We start from the raw sequence: 19,233 nt of genomic DNA, 5'->3' as shown, positions 1-19,233 counted from the left end.
GCTTTACTCTCAAGCCATGCCAGTGTGTGCTGAATTGAGTCTGTGAGCAGTCTGCATGCCAGATGGATCTCGCAGTCAGCTTTGCTTATGCTAGTAATCGGAGAGTGTTTCAAAGCTGGGCACATGCATATGTTTCAAGGTTCAATCTTCTGTATCGCTAGCTGAAAAGATCTTAGGTGGCCCAACTGGGAAAGACTAAGACACTGGCGAACAACTCCCACTCAGCGTACACAATACTGGACCAACATGATCTGTTTCGACATGACGCAGTTTTGTGTTCACACCTGCTTGGGGAAGGTATGGTCATTGCAGGTCATCTGTTCTGTCCTACTCTGTTTTAGTTTCCTTTTTGAAATTTCCCCCTCTATATACCTACCTTAGGTTATATCCTTTCTGCATAATCAGTCAAAAATGTGCCTCAGTCTCTCAGCCTAATTTACCTCAGAGTTGTTGTGGGGATAAAATGGGAAGAGGGGGAGTTGTATGCACAACTTGGAGCTCCTTGGAGGAAAGGTGTGATATAAGTGTGAAAATAATAAATAAAACATTGAGCTTCAAGAGGTATAGAAATATGTGCTGCTGTGACATCTTGAGCATGTTTTTGTCAGTGCTTGATAAATGAGAAGAAGTACAGGTGCATTTATTGTGCAGCAATGCCTTTTGGAAGTATGGGATTATACTGCAAAGGAAAATACCAGGATATTTTTTCCTTTAGCTTATTCCTAATTCTCTCCCCCCCCCCCATTTATGGTGGGGGGATGGGGAGCAATGGGAACTATGGAACAGGGCTTCTGTGAGTTGATGTTGGTGAGAGAAGTGTGTATCAGAGGGTGTGTATCAGACAAGGATATGGAGTGTCATCATCGCCAAGGAGGTTACTTGCTATATAGATTTAAACTTGCAAAGGACTCTTGACCTCCATGATGTCAAAATATAAATTCCAAGTGTGTAGGACCAGCTGTATTGATAATTTCAGAAATTATTTCCTTTGAAGTTTCTTCTGTGCCTCAGAACAACATCCAGCTCAGCAAAATTTATAACTGACAGAATCCCAAATAAATCTATGCACATGATAGTGCTCTGATGGCTTGAGGCAACTGGCTGGCGAACATAGCACTGTCATTTACCCGGGAGGAACATCTGACCTAGGAAATTCAGCTTCAAGGCTTCGTGCCAGAGGACAAATTCATGTAAAAGTGTTGTGTGTCCATATTCCAATTCCACTTCATGTATTTTACTGGTGAAAAAGTCAATTAAGATAAAGTTTTGTGAAAGTCTAGTCTACAGCTATTGCGCCTCTTGAAGAAAAAGTGACTAATGGAGCAACATATGAGAAAAGTGAAGGTAATGTGATGAAAAGCAACTTGTATGGAGATAAATTCATGCAATATGCAATACAGAAGGATTGGGCTGGGCTGGGTGGTGGACAGCTGTCTTGAAGGGTGCTGTGGGTTGAAGTTAGTGATTAGGACAGACCAGGTGGAAGGCTTGAGAAGTGCTGCAGAACATAGGATAACCTCTGGATACAGGTACACAGTAAAAGGAAGACCTTATTGTAGTCTGTTACAGATTCAGCAGTTGCAACTGACCCTTCAAATGTATTGCTAATGTGAATGCCCTATTCAGAAGTGAGCAGTGCTATTTTTCTAGAAAAAGAGGTGCCAGAACTCACCATGAACACCTCCCTTGCTTGCTTATAATGGCAATGGCGCCTACCTGAGAGGTGCTAGAACTGAGTTCAGGTAAGTTCTGGCTGAAGAAAGTCCTGGAAGTGAGATAAACTTACAGCAGGGGTGGGAAACTTGTGACCTTCCAGCTTTTGCTGGACTGCAACTCCTGTCAGCCCCAGCCAGCATGCCCAATGGTCAGGAATCATGGGTGTTGTAGTCCAGCTGCATCTGGGGTTCCACAGGTTCTTTACCCCTGACCCCTGGCTTATATGACCCTAAAGTATGTTTTTGAAAGAATCAGGCTATAGTGGTTGGTAGAGGTTGAACTGTTGTTTTATGTTGAATTACCATTTCATACAGGTTTGACACTTGCAGTGCTAAATATTCTTCATTACACCTGGTAAGAGTGTAGCTTCCAAAAAAGCTTCACGTTAGCTTCTTTTTTTGTGAAATGCCAAGTCTTCAGTCAGTCATCTGGAAAAGTCGTTTGCAGGACTGGAACTCTTCCTGGATGTAACTCAACAACAGCCAACCCTGTGGCTTGGCAGAAGGACATGTCTTTGTCTCACTGAAAAGCAGATATAGGAGTAACCCTGTTGCTTCTGGTTAACACAGTGAACAAACTTTTTGTTCAGAAATTCCTAACTGGTTAGAATATCAAGGCTTTGCATATTAATGATGTCTAAACTCTAGAGATTTCATTTTGGAGCAAAGGACTAGAAAATAGCTAGCAGTCAGCAGCTGTTTACCTCTTTCATTGGCGGCTGTCCTCATTTGACTGAATGAGGGTAAAGTACTTTAATGTCTTTCAGCTGATTGGTGTGTAGGAGGAAAATATTTGTGTCCATCCTGCTTTCATTTTATTTCAAGCTTGAATTAAATGCAATGGGGTGGATCAAGGCTAAGTTAGTTGCGCTTCTTTCGTATTAAAATCAATGAGATTTAAGCTAAGTCGTGACTAAGTTTTATCAATGATTTCAATGGGAATTAAGTGCCACCAACTTCGTCCAGATCATGCAAAGTTGCCTTACACCAACTCAATCCATCTAACTAAATCAGTACTGTCAACACTGACTGACAGCAGCTTTCCCAGCCCTACATGGTGACACTGGGGAGTCAACCTGACACCTTTTGCATGCAAGGCATGATGCCAGGTAACTGAGCCAAAGGCCTTTCCCTAAACTAAAGATGCCAAAACAAAGATATTTTATCCAACTTAGCTGCATCAATCATTGAAGCCAATGGCTATGAATCTAATGAACCATCTCTCTGAATGCACATTGTTCTTCTGCTGGATAAATCACTCTGATCTGGAGAACTTAAGCCAAACCAGGAGCAGGACATTGATTTAAATGGGGAAATTGCAACGTGCCTCTACCTTTTACAGTTTTTAAACACAACTGGATTAAATTTGCAGGTATGCTAGCCTCTTCTGGGAAAATGAAGCTTGCCAAATTTCAGACAAGTAGGCCCATCAGATTTTGTGCTGGGCACCCCAGGCTTTACTCTGTTGGCAGATGGGCCTGTCAATTACAGTGCTGGCTTGCTTTCTGACACCATTCCTTCCGTCTTTGTGTCTTCTTTAGAAGGAAAAGGCTCCAGAGTATGTTGGAAATAATTGTAAAGTTAATTATATCATATGTAAGAAAAAATACACGCCCAAAGCTTCAATTCCCATGTGTTGTGTTTCCATCTGTATTCACATATTTTGACTCCCACTTAGTTTTAAACAGATTGCAGTGCACCCCTGATTTATTCTTTTTATCCAAATTGAATTCGAAGCTATGAAGAGCATAGCAGGTTATAAATGAGTAACAATATCTTACTTCCAGGTAGGAAGGAGAAAGCACATATTATCCTCTTCTCTGAATAATCACTTTTATCTATTTATAGTTTCTTCAAAATCATTTATTGTCAGCTAGAAATCTGTTTCACCATCTAGCTAAGAGAGCGTTAATTCATAGTCCCCTTAGTCTTTTCCCCAAAGGACATGCCTTGACACATATTATGTGTTTGTGACTATGTGTGTGACAAAATGCAAAGAAATGGCATAGAATGTTCTTTTGCTATTCAGAAGCAAACAACAAAACCGTTTGTCCTTTGAGATGGAGCTGGGAGTGGCAATAATGAGCGATACGGAGACCCCCAGTAGAAAATGATGTAAAAGGGCAGAAAGTGCCTGAGGAAGAAGTGAAGTGTAGAAGGAGGTGGACCTGGCTATGTATTAAGAGCCTAATCAAGCAAGAAATATAAAGGTACAGGATTTCTGAGCCAATCAACAAAAGCGCCACTTGACTTGACTGGAGTCTATCTTGACCCATGTTTCATCAGCTGAATGGAATAAATGGAATAAATAAGATTCCTTTTTCCCCAGCTCAAATTGTGCGCAGCAGAACTTTGCACTGGTAAAAGAACATGTTAGTTATATTTATGGAACCTTTTGTGCATCTTTGAAAGTTTGTATCTGAGGGGTCAGTTTATTTCATAGGTTGGTTGGCATCCCCCCCCCACACACTTCAAAGGGTTTTTCTTGCTTATTAGGTGATATCTCAAGTGAAGGTGAGATGGAGTAGGGGCTAGCTTCTCCATATCTCAGATGACAGCAAGCTTTCTCCTACTTTGTTTGCCCTCCTACATGAGCAGCCTAGTCCAGAGATCCATGTGCAGCAAGATGTAGGATCCTGATTCACATCAATGGAGGGGCCGAATTCTTGTGCACAAAGGAATTGTACACTAGGTTAGGAACACAGGAATCTGCCTTATGCTGAGTCAGGCCATTGGACCATCCAGTTCCATAATGTCCACACTATATAGCACTACTGACCAGTGCTTTACACTGTCTCATATTATTAACAAATATATCAATCAAAGCAAATGTAACCTGTTTGCTGCCTTCATTGACCTATCTGCTGCTTTCAACTCAATCAATCATAACAGACTGTGGGAGAAATTCTCAAATGCTAATATAGACCCACGACCATTATTATTAATTCTTGAACTGTATAGTGGTACCGAAACACGAGTCAGAGTGGGCTTAAAGGGAGATCTCTCGGAAGCATTCAGGACATCAAGAGGCATGAAACAAGGCTGCATATTAGCTCCCACACTTTTTAACTTTTATATAAATGATATGGTGCCACAGCTAACACAGGTGCAATCCCCCGCCCCATCAATTAGTAATAGGAAGATATCTTGCCTGCTGTACGCTGATGATGTGGTGCTCCTATTACTCTCCCGATTAGGTCTTAACAATCTGCGTACAGCTTTCAGCAGGTATTGCAAGTGGGAAGAGCTTGTCGTGAATTACTCCAAGACCAAAATTATGGTCTTTGGGAAGCATAGTCCCAGATTCAAATGGAAAATGGATCAGCAGAACTTGGATCAGCTTACAAAAAACAGTAAAATTAATAAAAAAATCACAACCATACTTTGAAACATACAAAAGTTAAAATACCCAAAACTAAAAAATTCTATGCAACATTTGTGCTTTATCAAGAGCTATGACTCTTCCTCTTCTTGAATTTGAATGTGGTCCACCTGAAACTATGCTCTGAGGCAGCAAGGGGATGGTAGGGACAATGCAAAATGTTAGGGATAACTTGAGACATCAGTCCATACCACTCAGGTCAAAGCATTAATGAGAAACAGAATTTTGCACATGGAAAACAGGGGCATAGAAATGTGACAGGCCTTGGGATAGTGTGGATTTTGTCCCTCCTTGTGTAAATAGCAACACATCTTGCAGAAAACTCCTTAGGATTCTCTTTAAATGTAGCTGCAGCCACATAGGAACCCTTTTTTCATGAAGCTACGCAATCTGGCTGAAGACGGCAGCTGAATTATGCTACTCTATTGATAACTGTTGTTTCAATGGGAAAGAGCCTTTCAATCAGTCCTGGCTTAAGTGATTGCCCAATCAGACGCAGCCCCCCAGTCATATGGGATTGTCATTTGGAACAGTGGCTTCCACAGAGCTGTGGCTCAAGTTGCATTGAGGACTTGGGTCAAAAGAAAGAGTGGAGATATTGTAAAAGAAAATAATAGCAATAAGAGGGCACCCAAATGTTTATTGCTATTCTAGGATTTCTTTAAGCCTTGATTAATTTTTTTGTAATCTGTATTGCCTGTCTCCAACTTTGGTTGGTAAGGATGAGATATCTGCTGTGAAATGCATGTTGCATAATAATTATTTGTAACTCTATATATTATAAGTTTGGGGGGGAGACACAAAAAAACCAGTTCTCCATGTGTTCTACATTGGCAATCCAATATGATTTAAGTTTTCCTCTCAACAGTTACTATTTTTAAAAACTGACTGAACTCTTTCACTAAACATTTGTTTTCTCCAGAAATCCAGGCCACCGGCATTTTCTCCCCAAACTTCAAATTGATCCCTGCTTTTTCTCTCTAGCCTTGCTAAGTTGGAACTATTTTCTGTTTTCCTTTCATAGACAAAGTACGATAATATGAATGAGTATAATATTCTGGCCTATTTTCTGATTACTTTGGACAAGTTGCAGGCCGTGGGTTGGCTTTCTCCTTCTTGCTATAAAGTGGCAACACAGCTTCATAATTGTGAGACCTTGCGAAGGCTAGATTGCCGATTACTTTAACCATGAGCTATTATTTCCAATAAGGGTAATGTCTGTGTTATGTCAGACAACAAGTAAACATTGTAAGAATGAGATTAGCTCAGATTACTCCTCGGGACTTTTTAGAAGAGCCTTCTTGTTTTTTTCTTTAAAAAAATAGCAAGTAAAATTGCTGACAGAAATCTTCAGTGGTGGTGGGGGGGGATGGGTCTAGGATGTAATGGTTGAGAAGGGTATGTGTCAGCTTCAGTAGATTGGAGGCAAACTTGGATGGATTGATAGACAGATACATACATACTGTTAAATGGTGGGCAGACATGGCAGACGACACAGCGATTTCTCCAAAGCAGCTCTTTATTTTGTAAGCTGGAACAGAACTGCACAGCAAACAGCTCAGCCGGCCTGCTTTTATAGGCAGCCGGCTGTCAACATTGTAGCAACAACAACCCAGGGTTTCCCGCCTAAAATAACTGACGTGGACCTGAGTGAAAACTATCTACAGTATCCCCCTGCTGGCCCAGGGTGAGAACTTCAGTACATAACACATACAGTGCATTTTTTCTGGGGGGACACAGGGGTACACAAACCCCTAAACTGCCCCTCATTGAGGGGCAGTATTTCAATATGAGTAGGAAAATGAGAGTACCCCTAAACATTTTTTTTAGAAAACAGCACTGCGTACATACATACATACATACATATACATACCCACTTACCCCAAATGTACTAATACAGATAGTGATCATTTTGTGCATGTCATTTCAGCTATGGAAGTGGGAGGAACTGGGGTGGAACAGGGGCAGAACGGGCTTTTGCCTGACCACTGAAGCATACAGTGACCCAGAACGCAGCCCCTGCACAAACAGGGAGTTGCCTTGTGGTATGTGAAGCCTCTGCATCATGATAGTCTAGGAACACAATCCTATATAGTTGACTGGGGGAGAGGTTCCATGGATTTTACTCCCCAGTACATGTGCACTGGATTGCAGCCTAAGACTTGGCTGTCCAGGTAAAATACTTAAATCAATGCATTTAATGGCAAAGGCAGCCGATACGGCTTTGCAAATAAAAGGCTCCTTAAGGTCAGTGGGACAATGTTGGGGTATGTGGTTTTAGAGTCCTAGCCATGTAATTAACTGAAGTGACTTTGACTCAACCACTGTTTTGTCCAAACCACAATGTTAAAGCAAGCAAGCCATTTCTGCACACAATTGATGGTTTCTAGCAACACATGGATTATTACTTTTCCGACTAGGGAGCTTGTTACTGCCTTTGCTAACATAGCTGATTTCTTTTTTAAAAAGAAGTGTGGATTGGGGTGGAGGGTGTTCTAAATTACACTCATTTCAGTAGTAAGAAGCTGCTTTGTTTTAAAGATTCTGATAATGAGCAGCTGGCCCTGAAGGCCAGGCCATAAAAGACATCAGCAATCTGCCATCTCTTTACAATTCTTTAAAAACCAGCAGCACCAGGGAAGGGTGTTGGTGAATTTCATCAGGACCATGGAGCTAAAAGACAGGTGGCTATTCCTTTCCCCATGCATCATTTTTTCTAATGTAGATATTGTGGAGGGGAAAATAGATTTGATCCACATGTGGGTAATGAACAAAAGAATCGTCTGGATGCCTAGAATTAGAACATAGGTGTTTGCACACTTTCAAGCAGGAGAGCGCTCCAAGCAGAGTTAAAAACACTCTCAGAATTAAGCAGCAATATAGTGTGGAATATAGGTTATTAAACCCTTTTTGCAAATCCTGTTTAGTCTGCTTTGAAGCTCTTGCCCACCCTCTCTCTGCCCCTCTTGCAATGAGTAGACCACACATTCTTAGGTCAGATCTATAACGTATTTATTGGGGAAGGATTTCTGTGCTGGAAAACAGAGCAAAGACTTTGCTATAACAGCAAAAATGTAAGAGAATATTAAGGAATGAATTCTGACCATTGCTACTAATCTGTGAGAAACATTTTAAAATGATATATAAGTCTGGCAAAACAACACAAAATTCATATTAGCCTAAGTAATTTTTGTTGGAGATATATAAGGCTAAATGCAGATCTCCATAATATTGGCAGGGTGCGGGGGGAGAGACATGAAAAAACCAAAAGGCTGAGGGGGAATTTCCCACATTATTTGGGATATTTCTGGAATAACTATACCCTTTTTATCCATTGATTTTCTTGTGTAGTTATGTAAAAGAATATACTGTAATCTTTCAATAATTAATCATTACTTTGGCACCTGTTACAGAAGTAGAGCTTTCTTTTATATGGGAAACTTTAGAGGGTCCAATACCAGGCTCAGGGGTTTTTTTGCAGAAGGTTTGCAGTTTAAAAACAATACTTCGGAATTGATTCAGATGAACAGCTTGAAAGACCTTTGTGGGCAGCTGGGATATTTTTCTGTTCCATTGGAATGTTTCTTTGGGAATTAGAGGTTTTGGATTAAATTGTTTTGCTCAGATGATGATGATGATATTCAAATTGTGACCCTTTTGGTCACAAATTGCATCAAATGGTATTTAGAATACAATGAAAATCTTCCTTGCCCCTCCAGGGGAGGATCTAAGATTGGAAAGTCCATTTAATTTAGCACTTTGATGGAAAAGAAGCCATTTTTATTGTATTTCCCATGGCATAATTCTAACTACTAGGGTATCATTTTATCTGAATTTATTTTGGTCCTTGTTTCCCCTTTGACTCCTGTCATCTTCGTAACCTAAAGTAGTCTCAACATGCAGTAGCCTTTGACATTGTGTCTTTTTATAGGAAACAGGAAGAGATCCTCAAAACTGCATTTGACAACCCACTTTATGAGGCACGGAGTGTAAAGGTGGGTGGAAGCAGCCTTTCCTACACATGTGGAAATGGATAGAATAAACCTACAATTGTTTTCCCAGTATATTGTCCATCAAATGAAATGAGAGGATCCCTCAGTGAAGGTATTTAAATGGAGAATACAAGCGTTTCAAAACTATGACATTTCTTACTGGCAGTTGTGAACAGATTCCTGTTGCAACGTTATTCTCAGCACACTGGTAAACTCTACTCTGAAGGCAATTCAGTGCTAGGAATATCTCTGCTGCCACAGTTATTATTTTTGCCGAAGGCTGGTAAATCCAGGAGACGCCAGCGTGAGTTTCTGTTCATATTCTCTCTGAAGCTGGGGGTAGCAGTGGTATCACACATGCTTTGCAGGTTCAATCTTTGGCGTCTTCAATTAAACAAAGTAGATGGTAAGTAAAGTCCTTGGAGTGAAATCTTGTGGAACTACTGTAAAGCAGAGCAGACAACACTGGATAAAATCATCTCACCTGGTATGGCATTTTTTGATGCATTGATTTGCAAAATATGGCAATTGTATAACTGTAGCGCTTGATGGGTTGCATCCATAAAAGACTAGTATTTCCTTCACTCCACCTGTGATACTCGTGCAACTCCTCTGAAATTCCGGAAACATGAAATGCTGTGTGCAGCCTTCTTTTTAATCCTGTCACCAAGGTGTCAAAATATGTACAGCAGCAAAATTGTACTGAGGGCAAACCAAATGTAGCAGAAAATTTACTCTTTGGCTTGAGCTTCCCGAATCGCATTTGCTAGTGGCAAAGAGCTTATTGTTGTTATAAAAACCCTACAAATGGAATTAGGAACCTATTTGGTGCATATCGCCTTCGTGCTTTCTAAAAATAGAGGCAAACACCAAACAACACTATGGGCCAGAAACTTTGCTCTGCGTTAAATCTCTATGATGTTCCTCTGACTGCATTTACAATTACTTTGCAACCACTTGTGATAGTTATTAACTCTATTTATTAAAAACTAATGAAATGGACTTTATCTAGAACTATTTGGAATCAAGAAGCAAATTAAGTTTATTGCATCTTCTCTGCCATGCTCTGATCAGCACTGCAGTGCAGGATTGCAGCGACAAACAAAACTTCCTTTATCTTTTCATGAATATGTGATAAGATTTTGCTCGTCTCTTAAGTAAAATTAACCATGATGTGTCACTTACTTTCAGTAAAAGCCTCCTCACATCTGATTTTAGATTAGATTGATTCAGTTGCAATTTTGTCATTCACTTGTAAGAGGTCTGTGTCTGTGTTAGAAATACACTCATTGCAGTCCTTCCAATTTCATCTCTGCGCTCTTATGTTTGTTCAAACAGATCCAGGCAGGATACGTTTAGTGGCAGGTTGAAAAATAGAAGCATGATGATGTCAGAATCAGAAGCTATCTTTTCAGTGCAAATTAAGATAGCCTAAGGTGCTCTGATTGAATTCCTTTTGTTTTCCTTAAATATTTGAAAGTTACTCAGGCCGATCTAGAAGAAGTTTCATTAAAATTAGTGTGATTTAAGAACTGAACTGGGAGTTCAATTCTGTGCTCATTTTTTGGGGAAAATAAGTCTCATTGTGCAAAGTGGAACTTCTAAGTGAACATGCATAGGTTGGGCTGCCTGAACCATTTATTTCATTAGTATCTAAGTATGCTTAGCTTCTTCAAAATTATGCCCTTGTTTAATGGGACTCAAAGAGCATCTCTCCCTCTCTTTCTCTTTCTCTGCATCTGTGGTGCATGTATTGTAAGGAACCTGATCACTGAATTAAAAATGTAACTGCATTTCTAATGAGCAATTGACAAATCAGACATTGTGACTCTAAGGATTTTTGACATGGTAACTGCCTGTAATGATTGTCCAATAGCAGAGCATAGCCAGCCCGGAAGCATGTTTTGTGACATAGCATTGCCATAGCTGTTAAAATGCCCCATTATAAGCTCCCTGTTCTAAGAGCATAAGAGGAGCCCTGCAGATCAAAAACACCTATATATTCCAGGATCCTGTTTCCCACAGTGGCTAAGTAGGTTGTTGTTGTTTAGTCATTTAGTTGTGTCCGACTTTTCGTGACCCCATGGACCAGAGCACGCCAGGCACTCCTGTCTTCCACTGCCTCCCGCAGTTTGGTCAAACTCATGCTGGTAGCTTCAAGAACACTGTCCAACCATCTCATCCTCTGTCGTCCCCTTCTCGTTGTGCCCTCAATCTTTCCCAACATCGGGGTCTTTTCCAGGGAGTCTTCTCTTCTCATGAGGTGGCCAAAGTATTGGAGCCTCAGCTTCACGATCTGTCCTTCCAGTGAGCACTCAGGGCTGATTTCCTTCAGAATGGATAGGCTTGATCTTCTTGCAGTCCATGGGACTCTCAAGAGTCTCCTCCAGCACCATAATTCAAAAGCATCAATTCTTCGGTGATCAGCCTTCTTTATGGTCCAGCTTTCACTTCCATACATCACTACTGGGAAAACCATAGCTTTAACTATACAGACCTTTGTTCGCAAGGTGATGTCTCTGCTTTGGCTAAGTAGGTACCTAATGGAAACCCTCAACCAGGACATGAGGACAATACCCATCTCCTGCTGTTGCTCCTCCAGCAACTGATAGTCAGGCATCCTGCCTTTAATCCTGGAGGTGGCATATAGCCATCATGACTAGGAGCCATTTAATTTGCCTAATCTCCTTTTAACACCACTTAAGTTGGTGGCCACCACCACATTCTATGGACTCTCCTTCCTTGGGGGTTTTTAAGCAGAGGTTGGATGGCCATCTGTCATATTCCTGCATTGCAGGAGGTTGAACTAGATGGCCTTTGAGATCCATTCCAACTCTACGATTCTGTGAAGCAGGTTCCCTAGTTTAACTGTGTGCTGTGTGAAGTACAACTTTTATGTCTTGAATCTTCTAAAATTCAGCTTCATTGTATGACACCAACTCCCAGTATTATGAGAGAAAGACAAAACCTCTTCACACCAGACATAATTGTATAAGCCTCTATCATGTTTCCACTTACCCTCTATGTCTAAAAAAACTAAAAATTATTTACTTGTATTTGAGCTGCTGAGACCCTTCAGTTATTTTCGTTTTCCTTCTTGCCAGCTCCGTGGCAGCATCCTTTCAAGGTTTGGTGGCCTGAACTGTATACAATATTGCAAGTGTGGTCACACCATAGATTTTCATAAAGGCATTACAATATTCTTATTTTTTAATTTTCTTAATGACCCCTAGCATGGAATTCGCCTTGCTTCCACAGCTGTTGGACACTAGCTTAGAGCCCATCAGCATATTTGTGGAGTCAAGGTTATTTGACCCAATGTCCATTACGTTACACTTACCTACACTGAACCACAGTTGCCAGCTCTTTGCAGTCCTTTTTTGTTTGCCCCTGCGTTATTTGTTGTCATCTGCAAACATGGCCACCACTAACTTCAGGTCACTTATGGACAAGTTAAGAATTCCTGGTGCCAATGGAGATCCTTGGGGAACTTCACTTCTTACCTGCTACTGCAGCTTGTCTTAGGATTGGGACACTAAAATCTCCCTTCCATTTTCTGTCCTAATGAGCAGAAGACCAATTACTGGTATGTCAATGTATTGCCATTGGCTCTTCTGGTTTTAGCAATATGTGCATTCAGAAAGTTTACCAGACCCACGCAGCAGTCCAAGAGGCTTTGCTAGCACTCTCCTAAAAATAACACCAGGTTCCCTAGGCAGCTTATGATATGAGTATTTTATTTTCTTTTTTTTTAAGCTGCAAGCTTTAGGACTGATAGAGTTGGCACTGTTACTGTTGTTTTGTTCACTGTTGAAAAAGGTTGGCCCGAAGCTAATGCCTGTCTCTTTTGTAGTCTACAGAGTATGCTGCCTCACTGGGAGTTCAGATCAGTGTTTCTCCGTGGCAGGCACAGCAGGAGGTAGGTGTGAATAGTGTTCTTTTAAAAATGCTTTCTGAAAGAATTATGTGCCCTAGAATGAATTGTTAAAATGATTCCAATCCACAACTGGTAGATGAGGAGTTCATCCTTCTGAAACTGCTCAGGGCTGCATATAAAACCTTGTGTACATTTGCTAATTGTTACAAGAATACTAATACAGTAGTTTGGTTTCATCAGCTACTTTGCTAAGAAAGTGGTTCATATGTAAGGATGGAGCAGGAATCCATTTTCAATATGGGTTCTAGAGGTTCTGACCCGGTCAAACTTTGTTCACCTTGGTGCGCTTCTTGCATTGAGTACCTGCATATGTCTAAGCTGCTCATGCAAAAGAAAAAGTTTATTAATGTAGAACAGTGTTACGAAGGGTGCGTGCCATTCCCAATCCCTCCCAAGCGGGAGCAAGATTCCATGGGGTTCCAGGCACTTACCCAGAGTCATGTTTCCATTGGGAGTCAAGATGGGACAGAGACTGTCGTGACTTAAGAAATATGGTTTATTTTACAAATATTTAAACCTAAAGTGTTCAGTATAGGGGGTGCAGAACATTATATCTTGCCCCTCTTGTAGCTTCAGCTAGCTTGGCATCCAAAGCAGCAATCAGTTGTGCCTCTCAGTCTGCACTGCATAGAGTTCTGCCTACTTTCTCCTTCTTGTGCCCAGGACATCTTTAGATTTCAAAAATGACATTTTTTTGTGACATCACACACACACACACGTCACCCTGGCAACCTGCCAATTCTCCTGTCTCTGTCTACTCCTCAGAGCCAGGCGTGGGGAAGGACCGTTCTCTTGCATTGCCAATGGCCCCCTATGTCTCAGCCCTTGGGTCACCATTGTGCATGAATGGCTCTGCACTTAGCTAGCCTGGCCAGGCTGATTTGCAAAGCACAGTTCTGCATCATGGGTATCTGGGTATGGACTTTTATATTTGCCTCATTCTTCGATCTTCAGTAGCAGAGTTGATACCACCACATTTTGCAACAACCGGTTGAAAGTAATAGTTGCACCGTACATAGTTCCCACTGAAACTCACTGAAACATGCAGCAAACTTAGCCTGGATCTGACCTTGTGTCTTTTTAAAAGGATGATATCATGTGTTTCTTATCAAATATAGCAAGCATTTGGTAAGATCACAAATAAATTCCAGAATCTTCCAAAAATCGAGTGATGGCTGCATTCTTTTTTCTCCATAATCCTCGAGTTTCCCCACATGGAGCCTGGCAGCCCAAGCCCAGAAGCTTCACCACAGGATGCTCAGTTCAGCTATGCAATCCTCCATTACTCCTCTCAAAGCTGTACAGCAGGCAACCTTACCCTTATCAGCAAGGCAGTTGCTTTAGAAACAGTCTGCAATGACTAAAACACAAGAGTGCATTGCCTGGAGGTTGACATTCATCTTCTTGTACGCTGAGTAAATATGCACAGTGTGGCTTTTCTTCCACATCCATTTAAGTACCAAATAAAATAAAATAAAATCTATCAATAATCTTATTAAAGATTTAGAAAATATGATACAGAACCATGTCCCATCAGCCACATCAGCTATAGGGTGCAAAACAGGAGAGGGCTTCTGCACCTTTAACAGTAGTGTAGAAGAGAGAATTTCAGTTCCATAAACTACACCTGCTGGAAAAAGATCCCTCTTCTACATACCTATTTTGGATGGGGGAGACTTGTCCTCTTTTGCATTTAGGAACATGGGAAGCTCAGTATTGTCAACACTGTCTAGCAGTGCTTTCCAGGGTTTCAGACACTTCTTTCCCAAGCCTACCCAACCCAAATGTGGATTGATCCTGGGACCTTCTGCTTGGTTGCCCTAATTAGCAAGAATGTCAAGTTTTGTAACTATATAAAAGACTGAAATGAAACATTATCATATCATAATCAGTCTGTGCTTCCAGGTTTACAACCCAGCTCTGTATTCAGTTCACTCTTGTACATGCTTCTCATTGCCTGTGTGGAGTAGCCTTGGTGTTAAAATGAATTGGATAATCCTTCGCATGTGTACTTCCTACATGCAAATTGGTGGCTTACACAACAGGGTAATGAAAAAGATATAGAGGCTGTGGGTAGCAGGGGAAAGATTCTTGAGGCAATTTCTGGTGGCAGTTTCCCTGGTGACCAAGAGCCACAAGAATAGCCTCCTTGAAATGCTATCACTGCCATTTACTGGGAGAGGGAGGTGTCAATGAGGCTGGGGCTGCATAAATGCACTAGCAGAGTCAATATAGTAGTCCCATCAGGAATGCCAACTTGCCCCTGGGATCATGGGTGCCCAGGGCCGTGGGTGTCATGCAGCGTGTACAGCCCTAACACTGAAATTTGTGGGTACCCAACCCCTTCATGGGGAATTTTGTGGGTGCTTGGGCACCCAGGGCCCCAGGGAGTTGGCATCTATGAGTCCCATCAACTTCCCTGCAGAGTCCTGACCTCCCATCCCTCCTGATGATAATAATAATCAGGCAGAACGATGGGGGTGGAGACGCTCCTTCAGGTCAGCGCCAACACTTTGAATTGTGCTCGGAAACGTACTGGGAGCCAATTACAAGCTGATGCGCAAATGTGGAGAAATGAGAAACTGAAATCAACCTATTTGCCCATTCTTGGCAGTAACTTATATGAACTTCTCTTCTGAAATTAGTTTTCATTTTATTTAGAAATCTCATTTGCTGTGGTTATACTTTATTGCAATTTGACACTTTGTTTTGAAATAACTTCTTATTCCTCCCTTCTTTCAGCTGTTTCGCAGTAATGACATCATGGCCGCTTCCTTTGCCAACCCTCTATATGGCACAACGACAGGAAAAGAGCAGACGCTATGAGATGTCTCTGGAAGTGGGTATAAAACAAGACAGAAACTTTATGCAGATTCATTTGCCATGATGTTTTTCTGTTTCTAAAATCAAATTGAATGGTGGCATAGCATTAGTCACTTGAATGAAAATGGAATGATTTTTCATATTAGAATAATTACCTTCTCCAAATAACACTTCATTCAAAATAGCATCCACCCACATGGGAAAGCATAGCCGTACGTGATATTTATGTTGGCAAGGAACACTCTTGGTAACTTTAGTTTTCAACTGACTACATGGTTGAACAGTTCAAATTCCAGTTGATTAATAAATAAAAGTTTCACTTAATCAAAAGCAGGATTTGGGCTTTTCTTGGCACGCCTTTTTTCTCTCTGCTTTTATTGAAAAACAGTGACTCAAACTTGTTCATAATGTTAAATTCTAGAACTTGAAAGGTTGCATTTGTCTCAACCTTCAGTGAAATCCAAGAGATTATAACCGACTCATTCTTAGATTGAGGTACTTTTCCTGTGTGTAAGCTGTAAATGCAACGGGTTTACTTGAAAGAAAACTCACATATTTTGTGTCACTTTGTCAGACCCATGGCCCATTAGCGAATCAAACACAGCCACAACCTCCATGCAATCTCATCCCCTGTTTTAGTTGTTGCAATGCAAGGGATAATGGTGAACTGAAGCTGGAAGCTCTGCAGAGCATATGATCAGTGTGATTTGATTGCTTACGAAGATAGTGGCCAATCAACTTTCCCAAGATCTACAGGGTGGTTGTGAGAATAAAAGGGGGAAGGAGAACATTGCATACACCACCTTGAGTTCTATGTTGGGTGAGGGGGGGTAGGTTATAAATGAATAAGTAAGATTTGCTTGGAATTCTAGACATATTTAAATCAAGGGTAGATAACCTGTGGCCCTCTGGATGTTTAAGTCAGACTCCAGTGTCCATCAGACCCAACAAGCATTTCCAATGGACAGGAATTTTGGGAGTTCTTGTTCAACAACATCTGAAAGACAACAGGTTAGCCATCCCTGGTTTAAACCACCCTCAGTTATTTGGCAGCTGTCTTTACTCTTTGGGCATATTCCCCACAATGTGAGCAAAGGTTGAATTGTGGGAATAATAATAATAATAATAATAGTATTACTCAACCCAATTAAGCAATGTTACTGCTGGATGCTGTGCACCACACAGATACACAACTTGAAAAATAGATTCCTATATATAACTATTCAACTGAATACAGAAACTGAATGGATTTTTTTTTTGAAAGTGCTATTTTTATAGCTGTTTCCTGTCACAGGAAATGAGATCTGTCATTCTTCTGGACTAGCCCTGCAGCAAGGTGGGACTTTTACCTGAAATCATCTTCAGTTTTTGCATTTAGATAGCATCTTTTTAAGAAAGAAAGAAATATAATAGGTGCTTTACTGCTTTCATCTCTCCCATCCTGCAATCATTGTTCAATACACTTATTGCACAAAGAACAAAAGATGCATTTATATTTCCAGAATGACAACTGCCTCATCCTTGACAGTCCAATGGAAGCAATCTCCTTAGAAATGGACCACTGTTATTTAAGAAAGTCAGTCTCTCCTCTGCCTTCAAACCAAGAAGGGTGCCAGCAAGCTTCTCTTGTTCCAGTGTGAACATTCTCTTATCAGAGGCATTGCCAGCGTCATCCTGTGCATGACCAGCTTCCAACAAGCAGAGTGCCCATCCAAATGGATTTTCAGACGAAATCTTACCTTGGTGTTCACTGCTCATGTACATGAAACCTCAATTAGGTAAACAGCCATTGCAGTATTTCTAGAAGGCCAAGGAGACACTGATTATTGAGGAGTCTCTTCATTTGAAGTTAGCCACCACAATGGCTGTGATCCAGAGAGCTCTTTCTGCGAGTGAAAGGCAGTTTAGCTTGCGCAAGAGGAGGCCTCTGATTTCCACCACCCACCTTGTATATGCAGTGGCAGCCCCCGTGTTGCATCCTATGCCATCATGAAAGGTCTCCTGATCTAAAGAAGATACAGTGGGGTACACTAGGAAGGTGGAAATACTTCATTGTCCAAGCAGCACTGTACTTGCAATTGTCTGGATCCTGCCTTGTGTTTCCTTTTGAGGCATATGCCAAAGAATTGAAAAGAAAAAATGCGACTTCCGGGTTGGCGCCATCGCCGAATGGCGGACTCCCTCCGAGCTCCGGAGGGAGCCTGCTCGGCAGGGGCTGGGTCCTACCGCACCGGCGATGCGGGGACCCTTAAAAACCACGGCCACGAGGGTCGTGGACATGGAGACTCGGCTGGCACCGCTAGCGCCCTCCCGACTCGTGAAGGAGCCTTTTTAAAGGCTACGGATCGGGTGCCGGGGAGAAGCGTGGTGCTTTGAGTCCTCTGCTATCCCTGCCGAGCGCAGCCGCATGCCATCCGGCGGAGAGCGCTGACTTCTTCTATTGAAAATTCGGACTTTTAGACAACAACCCGTGAGTAATTTGGAAACTGGGTTTAAAAGGAGGAAAAAAGAATTTCTTTTTGAATTGGATACGAGCGGGGGGGGATCCAAAAAGGAAGTCAGTCCCCCCCCCTATTGTAAACCTTTCAAGACAAGGACGGGGAAACCAAGGTCCAAAAAGATTTGTATTGCTGATAATCACTAAGAATTCCACGATGGGGAATCATAAGAACTGTGCTGGAGGATGAATTGAGGGAGAAGAAACGTAACCCCCCCCCCCCCGGGAACCGGGGTGATTGAAGAGAGAGCCTGGTGAAAAGAGTCGGAGATTTTGACAGCTGTCAAAGTAGCTGTCAAAGTCGGAAAGCAGAGAGGATTTTATTATGAGAACTTTGCTGGCTAAATTTGTTACAATTTGCTACAACTCGTTAAAACTTGGATACAAAATGGCGAAAATATGGATAACAATCGGACTTTTGGACTAGAGAAGACAAAGTTATAACAATCCCCCTAGAGGAGTTTCGGGACATTACAAAGATGGTCGTAAGTGAAAAAAACACCATTGGAATTTTACAGGACTGGTTATCTTCTGGGAAAGCTGCAAAACGGAAATAATATTTTGTCTACAGGGTGTTCAGCTAAAGGAGACAATAGAATTTTCTATTGAAGAAAGGAAGGGACTGAACGCAAGTTTTTGTTCCTGAATAACAATAATCCCTGCAGACTTACTAAGCTTCTGAATTAGAACGTTTCAGCAGCGGAACAAGAGGAAACTGGACTATAATTTGGAAAGAACAATGGGGGGAGCTTTATTAAAGATCTGAAGTTAAGTGTTCTAAAAATAATTATGAAAGGGAAAAAAAAGAAAAAAAAACCAGCAAGGAGTTGGGGGAAATAGGTGATTCATGGATTGTAAGAATTCCAGGCGGATAATATGGTTTGGTG

At 41.4% G+C, this 19,233-nt stretch overlaps 1 protein-coding gene across 2 annotated transcripts in view; it reads left to right on the top strand.

Annotated features, from left to right (window-relative positions):
* Window positions 1-17,986, top strand: part of MALRD1 (MAM and LDL receptor class A domain containing 1) — a 228,651-nt gene extending 210,665 nt beyond the window's left edge. The window contains exons 40-43 of one of the 2 annotated variants that reach the window (XM_080974345.1): window positions 9,029-9,092; window positions 12,943-13,008; window positions 15,769-15,865; window positions 17,352-17,986. In XM_080974345.1, the coding sequence (XP_080830471.1) occupies window positions 9,029-9,092; window positions 12,943-13,008; window positions 15,769-15,852 (214 nt within the window). In that variant the 3' untranslated portion in view covers window positions 15,853-15,865; window positions 17,352-17,986. Of the gene's footprint in view, window positions 1-9,028; window positions 9,093-12,942; window positions 13,009-15,768; window positions 16,180-17,351 lie in introns of those variants that run through there. The other variant, XM_080974346.1, reaches the window with a different exon arrangement.
* The last annotated feature ends 1,247 nt before the right edge of the window (window positions 17,987-19,233 follow it).

This window comes from Podarcis pityusensis, assembly GCF_964106645.2.
Source record: "Podarcis pityusensis genome assembly, chromosome: 12".
Lineage (NCBI taxonomy): Eukaryota > Metazoa > Chordata > Lepidosauria > Squamata > Lacertidae > Podarcis > Podarcis pityusensis.
The sequence above is the reverse complement of the archived record's forward strand: the minus strand, read 5'-3'. Positions and strand labels throughout refer to the sequence as shown.